The sequence below is a fragment of the Pleurodeles waltl genome, chromosome 3_1 (genome assembly GCF_031143425.1).
Source record: "Pleurodeles waltl isolate 20211129_DDA chromosome 3_1, aPleWal1.hap1.20221129, whole genome shotgun sequence".
NCBI lineage: Eukaryota > Metazoa > Chordata > Amphibia > Caudata > Salamandridae > Pleurodeles > Pleurodeles waltl.
Window position 1 is genome coordinate 994,729,013 of NC_090440.1, and position 21,982 is coordinate 994,750,994.

Sequence of the window (21,982 nt, forward strand, 5' to 3'; positions counted from 1 at the left end):
GTATTCCTTTGTAACATGGTACCCTGGTTTAGGCCTGTATTTATTTTGTATTGTTTATGCTCCTGCACGTTTTCCTCTTAAGCCATGTATTGACCAGAGTGGGCCTTCTCTCTTTCTTTTGAGGCATGTTACACACTTTATTCCACACCATAACGCTCCACTCTACTCCACTTTACGTCACTCAACGCCACTCTCCTCTCCATCACTAACTTTTAGCCATGCTTAACAGCAGCCACGCTGGTGTACAACATGGCTATAACATATTGGCAAAGCCAATAACTCTTGCATAGGCAAGTCCTATTAGCTTTGCCAATGCTTGTCTGCATCAGCAGTGCTCATGTGTGGTTCTCTTTCTCTACACATGTGAGAGCAACAGTCTCTAGAGACATTTACAAAGAAACTGTAAACTTTTTTTCATATTTAAGTATTATTACACATTCTAGGTATTGTTTGAAGTATTTGTGTTTATTCTATTACACTACTGTATGCGTAAGTTATACCATCTTAACCTGTTCTCTTTACTTCATAAAACAAATATATTAAACAATTGATTGAAAAAACTCCTTTTCCCCCTGTTGTGTAAGTTTTACTGTAAGGTGTTATGTGAGGGTCAAGGGACCCATGTTTATAAAGTTGGAAGGTCCAACGTGATCCTCTTTACTCTGTTAAGGCCCATTGCCATGCATGGCTTCCCTGACATCGTGGCCCATGCACCCTTACCAGAGGAGAATGTCAGCACACCTCCGAACCTCTATGCCATTTCCCAAGCTACCAATGGGTGTGCTCTGAATCTATAGAAGATTATTCTGTTCCTTCTCTTTGTCTATTACTCCTCCATCTCTGTTCTCTTGATATCTTTAAATTCCTTACCCCTCCCTCTCTACAACTACCCTTTTCCCTCTCTTGGCGCTCTGCTTAAAGCTGATCCTTACTCTCATTGCTCTTTCTCCTGTTTCCCTTACCAGGCTTTAAAATTCTCACTCTCTTTCTTGCTCCACCTCTCTCTGACTTCTTTGCCACACATCTGCTTCTATTTTATATCATTCTCCTCATTTTCCTCTCTTGGCCCTACTCTGATTTTAGCATTACATTTTGTTGCTCCATTTTACCTTCCTACTCTATCATTTGTGCCATACTTCTTGTGCAGTGCATACACATACATTGATTTTCCCAGGAGCACACATTTTGACCAAGCTGTTATTCAATCCAGTCTTTTAGTTCTGAGGTATGCAGCAAGGCCTATGTATTAAACCTCCTCCCTTAAATTTCCTTATCTCCCTTTCCTGGGTAGCCTGAACATGAAACTGAGAAACCTTAAAGCTCTGGTAATGTTTTCACCTTGGGCTCTGTTGCATATGTTATCTCCTTTTTACAATTTATGTTAACCAGCCTTCTCAGCAGATACCTTCTTGCTAACCCAAGTACCTATCTTGATTGAGGGTTGGATTTCTGAAAAGAAAATCTGATAAACCTTTTACCTAAATTGTTTGAAGCATCCATATTGAACGCTGAGAGTTCTAAAGCTGCACCGGATGGTCGCGTCACACTTGGGAACTGTGCTGCCAATCTGTGAATGGATGAGCAGACATGTCTTTAGAGCACCTTTAGTTCTTCAGTGTTTTAGAAAAGTGAGGCCACAATTAACAAAGTAAAGGACTACTGTCACTTTGCTAATCCGGACCTGTTCAACAAGCACCTGTGTATGAGTTATTGATGATTTGGGGATTCGTGAGTGGGACTTAGATAGGACTTCATGTCTATGGTGATGGTATGTTATTTTATTTGGCGCTCTACATTTTGTTACATATGTAATACATTTGTTACGCAATTTGTGGCTAGTCATTTCCTTTCTTAGATTTAAGAGTTAAGGGTTGGCCACAGAAAACCTCAGTGGATTGGTATGCAGATGCTCAGTGCTCTGGGGAGTGGTTACATCAGTTCAAGGAGCTAGACTATGACATTCTCAATGAATGTTTATCAGGTATCATACAACCAATCATTGAGGAATGCTCTAGAGCACAGTTTGTTTTGGGAAATGAAACAGAACAACTGAAAACACATATGCAAACTTGGATAAAAAAAAAGGAAACATGTCCCGGAAGAGACTAGAACAATGAGGTTTCCAACTTGGCTAACGACTATGCAGAGATATTCAGTGCGAAAAAAGCAACCACAGCCAGAACAGAGGACTTTAGCTCTGCAGAGGAAGAAAACGCACCAATCAAGCAACAGCTTTGACACAAAGACGGCCCAGAAAAGGCAATTAAAAGGGCATTCAGTAGGCATCAAAAGAGAGGCTCCCAGTTTTCCATTTGTACTGATTTTTGAAGGTATAGATAGAAAACAATGTGTTTCCTGTCTGTATTTATTGTTAGAAATGGAAAACTATTGTAAATTGTGCTTCTATGATGTCTTTCATGAATTCCAAGCACAACCTGAACAGATAAACAACATGGGGAGTTAAAAACAGGATGATATTTCCTTAAATACAGTCAAATAGTTCAACACTAGTATTTATCTTTGAGTGTAGTGTTTTGTTATATATGGCAGCTTAGTTTGCTAAAACGCAACATGGATCCATGCATAAGTGCACGTCTAAAAGTTAAATGTAGAAAGATACGATTTTACGACTCATTTATTCTCTGAACACAAAATAAATATGGATAAATACTAATAGGATGGCCAAAAAATAAATATGGATAAATGCAGACAGAAATGTTTAAAAATATACCATGAAACCAGGAGCTCTAATCAAAAGCAACAGGGCAACCATGACCTCAGAAAACTAAGAAATTAAACGAACAGACATGAAGTTTATTTGATTTAAAATGATGGCAGAAAAAAAGAGTTGTGAAATGCTAAATTAAAGTGTTTTTGATGAACAAACCAAATGTCAGTATAGGTATAAAACCAGTGCGAGAAGACACACAGGTAGGGTATTGCTACGTGGTTTTCTTAGGTCGTGCGTGCATGCGATTTGACCTGTTGTAAGTATTGTGTGCTTTTAACCACTCCCACCTCACCCCCATCACTTTCATTCGTTAGTGGAAATGCCTTTCAAAAACCACCTTGGGGCAGTTTGGTTACCGCCTTCAACACCGATCCTGTTACAGGTATAATTGCACGATAGGCTATATACTTCAGCATGGGTGAACTACTTTTTTCTTTTGTCTGCGCTTTGTGGCTGCCATGGCGCTCATAGAGCTCAGAGCGCGAACTTGATCGGCGGTATCGTTTTTACATTAAATGCACTCTGATCTGATTAGCACACCTTCTTTGCGGCAGGCATATTAACCCTGTGCCCTACATTATGATGAGTGCAAGCTTCCACTAGACAAAAGTACGTTCTCTCTCCAGAAAGAACATAAATCGTCAGAGTTATTTTGCCATTTTTACATTACATGCACTTTGTGATTTGCCTAGCACACGTTCTTTGCAGCAGGCACATTAACCCTGTGCGCTACCTTAGGATGACTCCAAGCCTCCACTAGGCAAAAGTACGTTCTCTTGGCTTCCATGGCGCTCAGAGCGCGAACTCAATCAGCTGTGTAATTTTTACATTATATACACTCTGATCTGCTTAGTACACGTTCTTTGCAAAAAGCATATTAACCCTGCGCGCTACCTTATGATGACTCCAAGCTTCCACTAGACAAAAGTATAATCTTGCTCCAAAAAAGAACAGAATATTGGCGGAGTTATTTTGACATTTTGAAATTGCATGCACTTTGTGATTTGCCTAGTACACATTCTTTGCAGCAGGCACAGTAACCCTGTGTGCTACCTTAGTATGACTTCAAGCTTCCATTGACAAAAGTATGTTCCCTTGGCTGCCATGGTGCTCACAGTGCTCCTAGCACAAACTTGATTGGTATCATTTTTACATTATGTGCACTCTGATCTACTTAGTACACGTTCTTTGCATCAGGCATACTAACCCTGTGCGCTACCTTATGATGACTCCAAGCTTCCACCAGAAAAAGTATGTTCTCTCTCCTGAAATAACATAAATCACCAGAGTTATTAAGACATTTTTACATTACATGCACTTTGTGATTTGCCTAGTACACATTCTTTCCAGCAGGCACATTAACCCTGTGCGCTATCTTATTACTCCAGACTTCCATTAGACAAAAGTACCTTCTCTCTCTAGAAAGCACATAAATTGCCAGAGTTATTTTGACATTTTTACATTACATGCACTTTGTGATTTGCCTAGTACATGTTCTTTGCAGCAGGCACATTAACCCTGTGCGCTACCTTATGATGAGACCAAGCTTCCACTAGACAAAAGTACGTTCTCTTGGCTGTCATGGCGCTCACAGCACTCAGAGCACGAACTCGATCAGTGGTATCTTTTTTACTTTATACGCACCCTAATCTGCTTAGTACACGTTCTTTGCAGCAGGCATATTAACCGTGCGCGCTACCTTATGATGACTCCAAGCTTCCACTAGACAAAGTATGTTCTCTCTCCAGAAAGAACATTAATTGCTAGATTTATTTTGACATTTTTCATTAAATGCACTCTGATCTGCTTAATACACATTCTTTGCAACACACATATTCATTCTAGGACTTGTAGTTTTATTTTTATAATGTGATACAAGCTGGAAACTAGCCCTTTGAGTAGTGTTTGTAGAGTTGTCCAGCTCCCTAGTTCGATGCCTGATTCGCTCATTTAGTTTATGTTTCAGCTTTTCATTCTGGGAGTTGTAGCTTTATTTTTATTACATGAAACAAGCTGTGAATACAAAGAAGAAACCTGACTAGATGAACTACACACTTTTGAGTCTGTGAAACTTGAGCTGTGTGTGCATGTATTTATAAAACTAACCTCGAGGACAGCTTACAGTTGATTATGCTGCACAATAGTCAATATTTCATAACTAATATTTCAGTTCAAGACTGACTGAGGATCATTAATATCATGTGAGGTGGCTCTCCTCAAACGTGTGAAAAATCATGGCCATTTTATTCGACTCGCCTTCCCAGGCTACAGAAAAGGGACAGTGATGCATTAAGCATGTATTCTTAGAGTACAATTATTTATTCATTGCCCCGTGGGCAATGTCGATTGTACCAACTGCCAAGTAAACATGTTTTGCACCTAGGAGTAGTCTGCATTTTAAGGGCCTTGTTTAAAAAAATATTCCAGTAGGCCTACTAGCTCCTAAGTTATATTCAGGGTTACTGGAATTATGTGGCAGAAAGGACCAAAATATGCGGCAGGGCTGACCAATTAATGTGGCTAAAAAGTCCAGGTGTGCATTTACAATGCCAATAGCTCCAACTCAAGTAAATGTGAGACCTATTGCATTGCAAATGTTTGTTATTCTTATGGATTTGTAACACACATACTCCAACTACATAGCCTGGAAGTATAGCGGCCCAGAGAAGGTCACCTCACGAGGGATGCCATGCTCCACTTCTGTACTGGACTTTCATTGAGTATGATGATGCTCTCTGTTTATCAGTGCTGGGGTCGTGGTCAGGCGGTGCCCACATTTATCTTGCCTTGCCTTTCTTTGCCCCCTCCAGGTGGAAGCCCAAGGGTGCTCCTACCCATGCAAGTGCCCGGCCCGGCCTCCCCGTTGCCCGGCGGGCACAAGCCTGGTGCCAGATGCGTGCGGCTGCTGCAAGGTGTGTGCTGGGCAGCTCGGAGACCGCTGCTCCCGCCAGGCCCCGTGTGACCATCACAAGGGCTTGTACTGCGACTCCTCGGACGCTGAGAGCACCAGTGGCATCTGTGTAGGTAAGAGGACAAGTGGGCGCAAGTGAGTGGGCTGGCGGTGGAGGATTGAGGGAGAAGGGTCAGAGGTACGTACACAGTGGCGTTGTGAACCCCTTGCTTTAGCAGCTACAGCGGGGGTGTTCATTTTTAGACCTCCTCTTTCTGTAACTCACAGACTAAAGCTCATCATTGACCCTGAAATGCAGCAGAAGAGCAAGCAGGAGCCAGCGAAACCAACACAGGGTACATAGAACAGGGAAAAAAGAAGGAATATTGGATGGAAGGGTGAAAAAAATGAATAATGGGTGGATGAACGAGAATGTGAATGAATGAGTGAAAGGATGAGTGAATGATAGGTGGATGGACAGGTGGAAAGGGTGGCAAAGTAACGGGGTGGGTTAATGGTTGTGTGAATGTAGAGGTGTAAGGACAAGTGAATGGATAGGTGGATGGACAAGTGAGAGGATGGCAGAGTAAAGGAATGGATGGATGACTGTATGGACAGGTAGATAAACAGGTGAAAGGATGAGAGAGTGAAGGGATGGATGGATGGATGAGTGGGAAAAAAGATGAGTGACTGGGTGGCAGAGTGGATGGATGGTGGAGTGGCTGGCTGGATGATGGATGGATGGTAGAGTGCATGGATGGAAAAGTGGGTGGACGAGTGGGTGGCAGAGTGGATGGATGGATGGCAGAGTGGATGGGTGAATGACAGAGCAATGGATTGATGACAGAATGTTTGGATGGATGGCTAAGTGGATTGATGGGTGGCAGAGTGGATGAATTGATGGATAGCAGAGTGGGTGCATGGATGGTAGTGTGGATGGATGGATGTATGGTAGTGTGGATGGATGGATGGCAGAATGTCTAGATGGATGGATTGCAGAGTGGATAAATATCAGGGTGGATGGAAGAATGGCAGGTTGGATGGATGACAGGATGGCAGAGTGGGTGGATAGATGAGTGGCAGAGCGGATGGATCGAAGGTTGGCAGAGTGGATGGATGGCAGATTGTATTGATGGCAGGTTGGATGGATGGGTGAATGAATGGATGGAATAGGGAAAGATTGAATGATGGATGAAAGAATGATTGTAGGATAGAATGTAAAGGTGAAATAGTGGATATCAGCAGGTGAATGGAACGGTGAAAGAACGAATTGATAGCTGCATGAATGAAAAAGGCAAGGACGCTGTTCTAGGGAGGGTTCTGTTCACTTGCTTCTCTTGCTTGATGGCATCAGTGCTTCGGTTCAAAGTGGGAACTATTTTAATTTTCTGGCTACTGCCTCGCACGTACATGTGAGACACTGTTAGCGAGCTAGGCCTCATTAGTCAGCAAATCCTTTTGGTGGTGAACGTGCTGTATGTTAGTGCAGACCTTTAAGGCTGGGTCATAATCAAGTGTGCCCTAATAATAGTAGGTTGTGACAATGGGTGAAAGGTTAGGGGGGTCACCTATGTGTTGAAAAGCATGAAGGGGTCATCGGTGAGCAGGTTTTGGCTTACTCAAGCTGGAAATCGAACATAGAAAAGCTGCAAGAGGACATAGTTGAACAGGCAGTGGAGAGTAGGTGAGTGGGGAGAATACAGGCAGTGAAGATCCTGTCACAGAGAAGGACATAGGTGAACAGGCAGTGGAGAGCCGGTGACTGCGAGGGACATAGGAGAGCGAACAGTAGCATGTCGCACAGCGAGCTGAGACTAAAGAGCAGCCTCGGTGAGCTACCAGGAAGACATTGGCGGGAGGGCCTGGGGCGTAAGTGGCAAGGCTGGATAATGGGGGAGAAAGGTGCAGATGACAGGAGAATAAAATGAGAGGTGAGAGGGCATTGAAGTGGGGCAAATAAGGCATATGTGACAGAACCACTAGCATGATGGAGAAGACTCAATGGTGAGAAGGCTAGGCACACAGGCGAGAGACCAAAGAAGGCTCAGTTGAGGGTGTTGGGTGATGGAGTGAGTTCCGTCTGCGGTATACCGAGCCTCAATAGCTAGGGAAGCACCCTTCCCTCCCTCCCCCCATGGTATTCTTAAAGAATATTTAAAGCTGCTGATATATTTGGGCCAGTGCTTCACATCTAGGGGTACAGAATGTTTCCAATTGATATTTGTGTGCCAGGGCCGGGCTCCTGTCGGTACGGAACTTTCAAAACTGATATTTGCGGTCAGTGGTGTTGAAACAATTTTGTGAGTGGGAATGCTGCTCATGGGCACCAGCTCATTAAAATTACAGGGTTCTAAAAGCTGCTGGTGTTACTGAACGAGTAAGTGTAGCAAATGAATGAAAAAATCAAGTTGGTAGTGTGTATTTGTGGGGGGGGGGGGGAAGTGGATGAGATAGTCTAAACCTTTTTGCAGAAAAGTAGTTCAATGTAAACTTCGATATACACGAAAAACAAATGTACAGTGGTTTGTTCAAAAAAAAATTCTGGGCTTATGTTAGTTACCATTGACCTTGCACTGGTTTTAAACAAACAGCTAATGCTGCTGTGAAAAGAAAACTGACTAAAAAGCCTCATCGCTTTCCATTATCTTTCTTAACACCCTCCATTGCTGCAGCTCCTTCTGTACCCCTAGATTCAGCACCCTTGTTTTCAGTCCATTATCACGATGCTATGTGTCTGTACTGATGCATGTGGCGTCCACTCCCTTCCGTGCTGCACAGCGGCCATCTGATAGGGTGTAGGGCTGAGTGAGAAGTAGAAAAGTTGTGTCGCGTCACTGTGCGTGTCCACCTGCCCACCTGACTCCCTGTTCTCCCTCTCTGCAGCCCACGAAGGTGCCACCTGCGACCTGGGTGGTGTGATCTACCGCAGCGGTGAGACCTTCCAACCCAGCTGCAAGTACCAGTGCACGTGCCTGGACGGCGCCGTCGGCTGCGTGCCGCTCTGCACTGACGACCTGCGCCTGCCCTCTCCTGATTGCCCTTCCCCCCGTCGAGTGAAAATCGCTGACAAGTGCTGTGAAGAATGGACCTGTGAGCCAGAAGACATCCACAACCCGTTCAACAGGGGCCTGGCAGGTGAGGGACTAGGGCGGGATGAGTCAAGTATTACCTAGTGGAACGTCCTCATGATTGACACCCATAGCAGACATTTTGCCGGCCATGTTTGTTGATGCTTTTTAGGTGAAGCTTGCTGCTAGACAGTACACTTGACGTCTGTTGCGAAAAATACTGTGGCTTACCACGAACCTAGAGGGGCTTGGAGTCTGCTTGTTGGTTAGCATTGTCACCCTGATTTGCCTGCGTCTTATTTGTATCCCAGCTTGGCAATCTTTTATGTTTGTCCCTCCCATGGAGCATTGCCTCTTTAGCATTTCTTTGATTGGCTGGCATCTCTGATTTCAATACTTGTTTTTTAAGCACTACTTTTCCTTTTGTCTTAAGTCCTCCATGAGAATTAATGTGTTTTTGAGCTGTCTCCCTCATGTGCTTCTCTCACCTGTAATCGTCTTCTCTCTCTCCGTTGTTCCTTCCCTCGTCAATTTGTAGGTGCACATTTGCATGTTTTGTGTGTCTACAAAATGAAGAGGATAACTCTGTCAAAGGCTTTTTTTTTTTTAAAACAAAAAACTTCTACCACACTGCCTGGCTGAAAACCATTTGCAAAGCCAATTGGTCATAAAGGTGAGACCTGTTGGATTTTGCAATGCTTGTTCTTGATACCCATCCTCATCCTTCAGCCTACTCCTCTTAGCTAATGTGTTACCAAAATGCATGCAGGAAGGCCGGGCATTCGGTCTCCTACAGGAAGGGTGAGAAACTGCTTTAAGGGTAAAGAATTCTTTCTTCCAACACTATCCAATAACTACACAAAAAGGTATCCTCACCAGTTATCTTCTGTTAGGCCTATTTGACTAGTAACCGTGTGCTCTAGAAATACAAGTATTTCTTTTTAAGAACCCCCACCCACTCTTGTATTGGCATACTTCATCATTAGGTCTCATCCTGGTCCCTAAAAACCTGGATAGGCCTGATCGTATTCCAGGGAGCACTATGAACATTGATTTGCATCTACAAAGAGTAAAATTACCTTGCAATCCAGGTATCCCCTTTATTGGTGGTTGCTCAGCTATTGTTAAAAATGTTATACAGTGGGTACTGTTGGGAAGTAATTACCTCATCTACCCTATTCATTTGTCGACATTTTTCAGCCCATAGAAATTGGCCTTAAGTGGTCCGTGGGCTTTCTTCCGGACAAAAAGCATGCCCGGATTTTCCCACCTTTTGATTAAATCTAAATTTATGGGCAGAAAACAGACACAAAAGCAACATATAAGAGCATACAAAAAGACCAGGCATACTATCTTGCTATTTCAAGGAGAACTACTGCTCTCTCTTTTCCTATAGGAACAAGACATATCATTAGAGGTGCTCTTTTTTAATCATTGAATTTCACCTTCCTCTATAATTCTGCAGAGCAGCCTTGGCCTTATATTATTTTATCTTTTCTGTGACATTACAAACTCAAGCAATTGATGTAAAATTGATGCATCTAGCAATGGACACTTTGACAAACAAAATACATGCGTGGTGGAAAACACAGGTGATAAGTGCAGGGAGCTTTTTGGGTTGGACAACAGTACAAAATGGTTTTGCCGACTTTCTTACTGGCATGATGGTGATTATTTTCCCCCAAACCTGGTGTGTGATACAGGGGAATGCCACCTCCTTCTACCATGCCACTGAATAAATCGTCAGCTTAGGGTAAGAACAACAGTTACATGAAATAATCGATGCATTAACGATTGTTACCATTGAATATCGGGCACTGCCTGTGTTTCAAACGTGCATGTGTTTTGTCTCAGCGTCCATGGCTAGACACACCGACTTTACATCAATTGCTTGAGTTTGCAATGTCACAGAAAAGATATAACAACATGAGGTCACGGTTGTACTGCATGATTATATTGGGAGTTGAAATCCAACAATAGAAAAAAGTGCCTCTAATGATATGCCTTGTTGTCACTACAGGTAAAAAGAGAGGTGTAGTTCTCTTTGAAACAGCATGATAGTATGTCTCTTTTTTTTGCATGCTCTTAAATTTTGATTGTGTGTCTGTCTTCCGCCCCTAAATTTAGACATAATCAAAAGTACAGAAGATTGGGGGCACATTTTCTGTCCTGAAGGGGCCAAATCCTATGGGCTGAAACATGTCAACATATAAATAGGATAGTAGGGTCATTATTCCCCATAATTACCCACTGTGTAGTATTTTAACCATAACTGAGCAACCACCAATAAAGGGGATACCTGGGTTGCTTAAGGTATTTTTATTCTTGATGATGGAGCACGCCACTACTAGAGTGGGTGAGAGGCCTTAAAAAGATCTAATGTGTAGTCTAATAGGCCTAACAGAAGGTAAAAGAACAGAAGATAGCAGGTGAGGACACCCTGTAGCTGGTGTGTTACATGCTTGCTTGCAAAGAACCTGAAACTGTCAGCATACTGTTGGGGAACTAGGCTTCTGAATAATTTCAGAATTAGACTAGCAAATTTAAAGCTATCTCCAATCTGGTATTGGCAGTTCCGGATCCAGCAGCTATTATTAAATCAGACTGGGACTGGCCCCAGAGAAATATGCTTAGCTTGTGCTGGTGTAACTTGCCAGCACTGGGGCACATTCAGCTAGACCTACATCTATCTGCTTTCCGTTTGGTACAGCAATCTACGGACGGTGAGTTGGCTGTCTTATTTTTTACTTCCAGCTGGGCCTAAAACAAAGGCCTAATAAAAACTGCCATCAGCCCCTCTTTTGATTCAATATCACACTGGCTGGAAGCTATCTGGAGCCTAACACCTAGATGCCAATGCAATTGAGGGAAAGAAAGGCACATAACTGATTATCAATTCATAAGTACAATGGACAAACTATCATTTGGAGGCTTTTTTTACTTTTTTGTCAACCCCTGTATTTAAGAGATATGCATGCACTGCAAGAATGTGAATGTAGCTATATGAGTTATTACACAAATAACAATTTAAATTGCACTTATCAATTTATATTTAATTCTTAATAGTGCTACTCATCCCAATGTAGAGTGTCAAAGCACTTTACATCACACACACACATTATACAGAGACAATAAATCATACAACTGTGTAAATCAATGTATGTGGAACATTACATAAGACAATGTGGGTTACAAGGTGTAGGAGTCACATGTTGTCCATACTGGCAGGCATTATATGCTAAGAGTCCACTTTGGGGAGTCATGATTTAAAACATGGAGAATACAAAAAAGTGACATATGGGTTGCTTGAATTGATCTCAGCCACTGGTAATTTCTCAGCCACACCCCAGTCTATCATTTTATGACCAGTAAGCCACTATGATTAAACGTGGCTATATGCAAATCAGTCTTGATCCTGCTCCAGTAGGATTGGGATGTGGCCCAAGTAATTACTAGAGGCTGAGATTAACTAAAGCATTACATTCATCACTCTTTTGCATTATTCATTGCGATGCCATAAGTGTGATGGGTATACAAAGCCATGGGTCATTTGCTCACTTTGCCACTGAAGCCAATCTATGCCCTACTGATGATGGACAAATAGCCTGAAACCGGTCTGGGGTTTCTTGTGTTTTGGTTCAGTGGGGACCTGGCCTGGCAGTTCAGGCTGCACTTTTCCTATTGAAGCAGGATCTCAACTGATTTTCACATGGTTGATTATTGTCGGAGGTGCCATGGTGGCCAAAAGATGATGGAATGGGATGTGCCTGAGTACTTACCAGTGGCTTGCAGTTTGCATGCAGCTCCTTGACGCTGGGCCATTGATCTCTGAATAATGTGTGTGGGATTTGATACTAAGGTGAATTAGCCTGAAAACTATCAAGAATGCTTTTAAAATAGCAAGGATAGTTTTAAGTCTGGGCAGAGACCAATAAGGATGGGTGGGTGATAAATACACGTCTGGCTGGAATGCTTTTTCTCCACCCCTAGCGTTTTTTCAAGGATTTTGTCTATTTATCCGGGGGCTGGTCCTTTCTGACTCTTTTTGCACCCTAAGGTGAAAACATCTTCTAGTTGCATGCCTAGTTGACTGGGTTCCTTTTTAAGATCTTGTAAACAGATCTGGAAGTTGCAGGAGGCATTTCATTTAATCCTTTTCCTTCTGCTCTTGTCATGTTCTAGTCTACAGGCCGGTGCCCGCGCATAGGCCTAAGATGAGCAGCCTGCAAGGAAACTGCATTGTGCAGACCACAGAGTGGAGCAAATGCTCCAAGAGCTGTGGCATGGGTGTCTCGACCCGTATTACCAACGCCAACCGGTACTGCCGTTTGGAGAAGGAGACCCGCCTCTGCCTGGTGCGACCCTGCGGCAACACTTTAGAGAATCAATTTAAGGTAATATCTTTTATCGAGGAAACAATGTCCTGGGCACTTCTATAGGTCTGAATGCTGCACTGCTTGATATTAGCATAAGGAAATTGTGGATTGTTAGAGAAATCTAAGTTACTAATACACAGCTTTCATTGATATTTATATTTACCCTGTGCAATATGTCTTGTGAGCAAGTGGAAGGACTAACTAAAAAAACTGGACGGTTAGAAAGCTTTCAGCCACTTACACAGGCACCTGCTGTTGAGGTGTAACTCCATTCACAGCAAATTAATTTTACTGTATTGTGGTAAAGCTCCATCAAATAATTACATTATTGGAATGGAGAGGTGTAGGTAATGTGTTGGTTTTTGCATAAGCAGTGTTTTACTTGGGTGATTTTACGTCAATAATACAAGTCTTTTGCAGTTTGGTCGCTTCTCTAACTTTAATTCTGCTAGATGGCGCTGCAAGCTTTTTTCCTCTAACAGTTATTGCACTAGCTCACATGATCTGCTTTGTGAGCGAGTTTCTAAAGCTTGTAGATTCTTAGGACAAACTCACCCATCACATACAATGTGCCTCTCATAATCAAATCGGCCCACAATGGCAAAGTAATTTTTGTTAAAAGTATAAAAAACATAAATCTACATTCTACGGTAGCTTTAAAATAGTCTTCTTGTTGGAATGTGTAATACATGCATGCACATAGTATTTAAGTAGTGCAAACCATACCAAACGAGTGTGAACCTCAGAATAGTTTGAAGGCAGTGAAACAGTGACATACTAAATATAAGTGGGGTGACTTCTGAGAGGGAAGGTGGGCTATTTATTGTACCATGTATAACTGTGAATGCAGTTGAAAATATGCAACACACTGGTTCCGATTGTTTGATTTTTTTGGAGATATGTTGCCTTCAGTGTATTTCTTTGCATCCTATTCCATTAATCTGACACTTCATTAGCCCAAACGTGCCTCCTCCACTTTCCTTGCTGGCGAGCTTTCTATTCCCTCATTTTTCACATCTTATCTTCTGTCCTCACAGTGAGGGGCTGTGCTCCAGGTGGGGTGGACTGGAGTGGAAGCCTTTTACTAATTTAAATCAGTGATCATTAGATATGCAACTGCTCATGCCCCCTACACTCGGGTGACTGTGTTACTAGGGATGTCCATCAAGTCTGTCGTGACCAGCCCAGGTGGATGTGATCTGGTGCTGATCTCTCAACCCAGTGCTTATTTATAGACCACCTACCCATTACCCTCCACTACCTTAGTTGCCAATATGTTGCATTGCTACACATGCTCCTCTTTACATGCTCAGTCTAGTATTTTAGATGTCTGCTTTTTAGGTTTGTCCTGCACAGTGCTTGTAAAGTATTTTGTAAGTAAAAGAAGAAATCTTAAAAGGGTCTTAGAACCCCCCCTTACTTACCTGAACTTACCATTGGTTTATTCCAACGTTGCCCTATTTTTCGTGCTTCTGATTGGCCAGCACGTCATCTCCACATCATCCACTTTCACTTCCACTCTTGCTTTACCCACCTTGCCTGGTGTGGAGTTTGGACCAAGTACTGCCGCTTTGGCGCTGGCTCCATTAGGAGCCGGCTTCCTGTTAAAGCCTTGTTCACCGCAGGGCCAGCGGTGAACTCTTTATAGAGCCGGCGTTGTTCAAGCGGCACAAGCAACCTGATGGCAGAATGAGTTTGGCAGGCAGCCTTTGCCCCCCCCCCCCAAACTCATAATGGGGGCCTTAATCTCCTCGTGCCTATAACTATAAATGAATGTGACCTTGTGTAATGTAACCTGTGCTCATGTAAAGTGCTCCAAAATCTTTGGATGGAATTTGCACTACCTAAAACAGCAAAAAACAACAAGCATTGGCAAATCTAATAGGTTTTGCCCCAGCAAAATCTATTGGTTTTGTCAGTGTTTTCAGACATGTTACATAGCAGCACTAGCTGATATGCAGCATTCTTAAAGTTAAAAGAAACAGTATGATGCAGTCAACGCTGTCCGTGCATTGCTCTTATTTAAAAAAACTTTAAGCCATGATTTACAGCTGCTAGCGCCACTGTGCAACATGTCTGTGAAATGGATTGCGTCATACTGCTTTTTTTAACTTTAAGACATGCTTCACAGCAGCTAGAGCTGTTACGTAACATGTCTAAAAAGCAGTGACAAAAACAACAGATTTTGTAGAGACGAATCCTATTGGCTTTGCCAATGCGTGCTTAATGTTGAGTGTATGTGTATGTATGAATGTGTGTATTTTTGTTTGCTTTGAACGGGTCTCTGCTTGTGTTTGGGTGAGTGTACGTGTGCACGTTTGTCAATGAAAGGGTGGGTGGGGGTGAGTCAGCGTACGTGTGGGTGGGTGAGTGAGTATGTGTGTGAGCACCACAGGTGTCCTTCCCCACCGCCCCCATTAACTTTACCGGCTGCCACTGCACGTACAATAAATAAATTGCTGGTGCACACGATAATAAATGATTCAAAGCAGGAGGATGGCAGGCTCTGGGTGTATTATTGAGGTCGCCCAATAAAAAGAAGAGAAACATGGTACCCATTTGTGAATGAGTGTGACCACCTATGTAATGACCTGTGTGAACTTAATGGCCTCAAGGTATTGGCCTGCCCCTTGGTTGCCCATGTGATGTACGTAGGGGATCGTGACTTGCTGAATACGTCGTGTCATCAGATGATGGGAGTAAAGTGGGACATGTGGCCCTGTGAACTGAGCCCTTTTGCAGTTGCAAGCCTGCAGCTGTCTAAATTACAGTCTGTGCACTCACAGAAGGGCAATTTTCGTTATCTGAAGGACACATTTCGAGTCAGAATTGACTTTCCGACTTGCATAATTCTCTTTTCGAATGATTGTATTTCTGTAGGAGGAGGAGTCATGAAATTGGCACCGCCCCTCCCTCCTACCAAACCACAGTGGGATGCATCCACGGTTTTCTATCGTAATAATGGATGCAACTCATTGATATATCAGCTCCCTGAAGGGGGTCCTATTTCATCTGCTAAGAGGAAGCTGCCACCTTGTGAATGTGTACGTTTATCATTGGAGGGGCAGGCAGTGTGCTCCGGGAACCGCTGCATAATCTCCCTCTATGTCATTCACTGAATGCCGGCACTATTTTTTAAAGTAGCCCTTGTTTTTTTTATGGAACATTGGATGCTTTAATAAAATGCTCATATTCCGTTCATGTGAAGGCCCCCATCCCCTTAGGGAAGGACCCATTCACAGAGGGTCGCTAAAGTACCCCTTCCACATGAATATCAATGAAGAGTGAGGTTTTGAAACTCCCAGTGAATGGTTCTTTGTAGCTCAACGGATTACTACATCGGAGTGCAACGCAAAATGAAGGCGGCGTCACAACCGGTTGGTGTGTTAAAAACTCCGTCTGGTTTGCAACAGCGCCCTCATACATCATGGTCTGTGCTCCAGAGTTCGGATCCTCTAACGCAGACATCATGGTCTCTCTCCTCTGGAGACGTGTCCTATTTTACGGACAACACACAGTCCACCTCTGGAGATTGTCCAACCAACATCTAGGACAGAATTTATTGGGGCAAACAGGTCACGTTTTTCATTTTGTGAAAAGCGATATTATGTCACGCCAGACTTTCAGACAGGCCATGTTGCAGTTTTGAGGTTTCTCTCTTTTTTAAAACGCTCATATAAAACGCCGTTGTTACATTATTGTTGTCAGTGGAATGCGACATTTGGAAAGCATAAGAAAAGGCTTAATTAAACCCTTTCATCAGTGTCTGCAGTGACTGTCAGTCTTTGCAGCGCCCTCTTGTGATGGCAAGACAGGTTAGCACCAACAAGTAGTGAATTAGTTTCTGGATATATCGTCGACATTGCTTAATGAGCATCGGTTGTTTTTAGAATATTTCCATGTGATAATGCTGGGACCAATAATTACTTTCGGATTCGTATGATTTAATTGTTCATGTCTTAATCTAGAATTATTAACCTAATTTTGATCCAGTGCTACTTTTTGTGTTGTATGGGGAGTCACCGTCGTCCCTCACTGTTTCATTTATTTACCGCAAGAGATGTTTTTTTACTTGTGCATTTTTTCTACTCCTTCTCCCATATCCTTATTTATTTACCCGTCCCTGCGTGGTGTTTTTGTCCTCTTTTTGTTTCTTTTCTGTTTTTTTTTTTCACTCGATTTTTTCTTTGCCCCTACCCCCCAGTTGTTTTTTATTTTTCTTATGTCATCTATAAAACTCTGGGGCTGCACCTTCCCTTGAATTATTCACCAAAGCAGTGCTTGAAATGGAAAACAAGCATTTGCAATGCAACGGGTCTCGCATCTGCTCGAGTTAGAGCTATTAGTGTTGTAAATTCCTAACTGGACTTTTCTTGCCACATAAATTGAAAATTCAAAGTTAAACAGTTTCACAAAAGGGAGCCGATTCACAGCGCCATGGCCGCCATGAGCATCAGCGTGAAGAGACACACAAAAGGGAAAAAAAGTTCGCTCGCAGATAAACTAATCGTTAAAAGTGCAATTAGCGATGTAACAGGGGCGATGGCCAAGGCGGTCGCAAAACCTCCCCAAGGAGGGACAAAGGTAAACCATTTACCAATGTCATCAAAGGATTTTTTAAAGGGCAAGCCCACGAACGAGTGGTAGTGATGGGCGTGAGGTGGGCGTTGTTAAAAGCCCAGATAGTACCAACACGTCGAAAAGCACCGCTTGCGCGCTGCAGTGCTCGACCTAAATAGAGGTGCAGGTACTCTGTAACAGAGTACCTGCTTATTTATGAGAAGTGCCTGTACTCTCCAATTAAAAGTATTACGTTTTTCTTGAGAAGTGCAGGTACTCTCTCTATCCAAATAAAAAAGTGCTGGTACTCCGTGTATGTCATTCTTCCCCGACCATCCATTTTTTTGTTGAACAAAGTTCTTAAAACACAACCATGAAAGCACACAAAATATATTTATAGATACCAATAAAACTAATTAAAACAAGTGCCACAGCTTGGAATTTCATTTCAACCACCAACCCCATAGCAAACGAGAGTGATAAATAGCCATATTTTCAAATAAGAGTCTTAAACAGTTACCATGATATTTTGAAAACAGACCACTATAAAATTTCACATGGGTACACGATTAAGGACAATATACGAAATAAATACATTTCCATTGTTGGATTTCAGCATTAATTTATTGGTCAGTTATTATTAACACTTAATCTCATTTATAGCACAGCATTTCTGTATGTATATAGGTATGCATGTATGAATATGGTATTTCTATTGTGAGACCCAGCCAAAAGGCAGCCGAGCACTGTAAAGGGTCCAAGAAAAGCATAAAGTCAATGAGTGATTGGGGTTGGACACAGTTTCACATGGTTAAAAACCAGGGCCGAACTGGGAACCCATAGCAGCCCTCGCAATTTTGTCAGACCAGCCCCTGGGACGGGGGTTGGTCCAAGTGCAAGGCTGCTTCTGCTTGTATTACTGGGGGTTGATGAGCACCTCAACTTTGTTACTGAGGGCCAATGGGCACCTCTGCAAAACCGGTCTCAGTCGCAAAAACAGCTCTCACCCATCCAGCCTCCCGGGAAAATGCCCAATGCCCGCTACAACCAGTCCGGCCCTGTTAAGGACACCCAGAGTGCCCAAGTGGGATCTTCATTACTGACATTTTAGAAATCAAGTAAACATGATCACTATTAAAGTTCTCAATATTGTCTGCACATTGTTTAGCATTTCCATTTATGATTGCCATGAGACTTATTCTACAAATCCTGCTACATTTAGAATCGTGCAGAGTAAAAAAAAAAATTTGAACGCAATCTTTTGCTAGATGGGTCTTCAAACATCACCTTGATCCAACCCTAAAAGCTTGAATTATGTAATGCTCTCAACAGCTTCCCAGACTTCTTTATAGATTTCAGAGTGGGACCGCCAACACCCTTATAGATTATCGAATGGGGTCCCATACTTCCTTGTAGATGTCCCTGTGGTGTTGCTGAATTCATTGTAGAATGTGCTGTGAGTTCACAGACTTCCTTTTAGAAGTCCTAGTGGGGGGTCACAACCTTCTTTTTAGATTGCCCAGTGATGTTTTAGATTTCCTTGAATATTTCAAAATTAGGCCATAGCCTCCCTTGTTGATTTTTCACTGGGGTAGAAGACTTAATTGAACATTTCGGAGTGACGTCACTGCCTTCCTTGTAGATTTCCAAGTGCAAACTTCATTGAATTTGTCCAGTAAGGTCACAGACTTCCTTATAAATTTCTCCTAGGGGATTCACCCTCTCTTGTAGACTTTCCATTGTTGTCCCGGACCTACGTTGAAATTTCCAAAGGGTGACAGACGTTCCAGTAGATTTTCCAGTGGGGCCCTTGTCTCCCTTGAGATTTTCTTAATTGTCTCTAAGATTGAATTGATAATTGCACTATTTTAAACAATATCTGTGGTTCTCAAGCTGCATTGAACTGGGTAATAGCCACAGAAAAAGCGTATGCCTTTGATTGAAAGGGATCACATTATTTACATTTTCTCTTTTTTCCATTTATTAACAGAAAGGTAAAAAGTGTATCCGCACCCCGCGTCCCACCAAGGACTTCCGCTTCGAGTTCACAGGCTGCACCAGCACGAGACTATACCGACCCAAGTTCTGTGGAAGCTGTGCTGATGGACGCTGCTGCACGCCCCACGCCACCTCCACCATTGATGTTGAGTTCAAGTGCCCTGAGGGTGAGGTCTTCAAAAGGAAGATGATGTTTATAAAGACGTGCTCCTGCCATCACGACTGCCCACGGGAGAATGACATCTTCATGGCCACTCACCAACGGAGGATGAGCAATGACTTCATCAAAATACAGAAGCCCTAGCACTATTTCCTGCCCATCTCCATCCACCGAACCTCCCTATTCTGTCTATCCCGACACCCTCTCCATCCTGGCTGCCACAGAGCATGATATTTTGTCTCCATCATTCTTCTTCGCCAGCTTCACCATCTCTCCAAAGCACAATGGTCCCTCTGTGCCAGGCACACCTACCCACTTTGTATAACATCCTGTGTAACCTTCTGTCCGCCCCATTGCTTTATTTCATCCTTACTATGCTGCATCTAAGCAGCATCTTCTCTCTCCTCCCCTTACACCTTTCATAAGTAACCAGCTTGTGACGACATAAATCCGTCCTGGTCTTGCTAGTCCGATCTTCCCTTTTGCTCAGTCCCATTTCCCAGATTCCTCGATTCCTCTTATCCCTTATCACATTCCACCTGTCTCCATTTCGTAAAGACACCCAAAGTCAAAGTTTTTATCGGAGTTTGGAAAACATTACAACACTTGTGGCGTGGTTAGTAAAGCATAAACCCAGGTCCAAATGGGAATCCCAAAATTTGGAGGCAGGAGTGAGTCAGGTCTCCTGAGAGATTGTCCTGGTCAGGATCAGAGACAATTACTAGGCGCTCCAAATCCAAAAGGAACATAACACCCCAATGGCCAGAGCCATTGCTTGCAGCCCCTTGGTGGGAGATGTCTGATTACCACCATGGTTCGACAACCTGGTCTTGTTTAGCAGGGCCTCATCCCACTGCCAAGGAATACACCAGGACTCACTAGTCCAGAGTACAAAAGAGAGTTTACTCTCTCACATGGCCAGATTGTCCTGGGACCACAGGCATGAAGTCATGCGATAGCTGCTGCCTCTCTTCAGACTAGTCACCACAAGAAATGTTTGGGGAAATGAGCAGATACTGGCTTTTTATGTTGTCTTGCTATGATAGTTTTGAGATGTTGAATCCTTTGGAGTGGCATTTTGACATGAAGGGACCTGAGTTCCCTAGGTGTGTGACACATCTGTAGGGGTACCAAATCACAGACATTCTTTTATGGGAGAATGGGGTAAAGCTTTATTTGCAGTGCGTTGCTGTGAACCCTAATTAATCGTATCTGGTGAGAATATTTATTTTTACAAGACTCAAACTGCATTTATTTGACCAAAAATGTGGATTTCTCTCATGAATTCCAGCTTAGCTCAACAGCCTTGGTCTGATGGACATGTGCTGAGCCTACGGACCTTCTCAGCTCATATGTCTGTGATTCAAGCCTTCTCGTGTGCACCACTGTCCTCCACTCTGATGGTTTCAATATTTGTACATTATTGTTTTCTTCGACATCCTGGTTTATATTGAAGCTGTTGTACACAATGATGTAAATATTCTTTGTACAGTTTTATGTGTTATAGCCCCGTAAAGCCTCCGTTGGAGCACATATTACATTGATGACAAGGTTTGGCAGTTTCTGCTGATTCTATTGCCCTTCCATTGTGTATTTGTCTCTTTTCTCTACATCTCTCCAGTCTTTTCACACCCTCTTTTTACAGTCTCTCTCTCTCTCTCCTCTCTCACTTTCACTCTCTTTTCCCATTAACCCACCCTTTCTCTTTCTTCCCTTTGTCTGCCTCCCCATGACTGTTTTCTGCTCTTCTTCTGACAAGTATAATCCCACTCGCCCCTCTATTTCTCTCTTAAGGTAGAAAGTGCAAAATTTGCTCCACTTTTGCTGACAATAAATATTTCTTTATATTTTTATATAAAATCTATCCCTTTCCTTTTTTGTGATAGTGTATTACTTGTGATGTTGTGAAGAGACAGCAGCGTACAGTCTTTGCCAACGGATGACCACACTTTTTAAACACACCATCACTTTCATTCGAATTACGCAAAGAAAAACCCCAGCACAGTGTCCTAGTCTGTGGCCATGTATCTACGATTTTTGCTTTTTCATTGCCTTTTGTCAGCTGCAGAATTCAACAAGCAGGACGGCTGCATCATACCAATGAGCCCTAGATAGGAAAAATATATTCCTGGTTGCTGAGCATATTTGGGAAAAAAATTTCTTATAAAGTTACATTAAAAGTATCTTAGGGTCAGATGT

General features: G+C 42.9%; 1 protein-coding gene across 1 annotated transcript in view; it reads left to right on the plus strand.

Moving 5' to 3' along the window:
* Window positions 1-21,639, plus strand: part of LOC138284900 (CCN family member 2-like) — a 48,145-nt gene extending 26,506 nt beyond the window's left edge. The window contains exons 2-5 of the mRNA XM_069224156.1: window positions 5,542-5,755; window positions 8,505-8,756; window positions 12,872-13,083; window positions 19,616-21,639. Of these exons, the coding sequence (XP_069080257.1) occupies window positions 5,542-5,755; window positions 8,505-8,756; window positions 12,872-13,083; window positions 19,616-19,927 (990 nt within the window). The 3' untranslated portion in view covers window positions 19,928-21,639. The remainder of the gene's footprint in view (window positions 1-5,541; window positions 5,756-8,504; window positions 8,757-12,871; window positions 13,084-19,615) is intronic.
* Window positions 21,640-21,982: the final 343 nt, after the last annotated feature.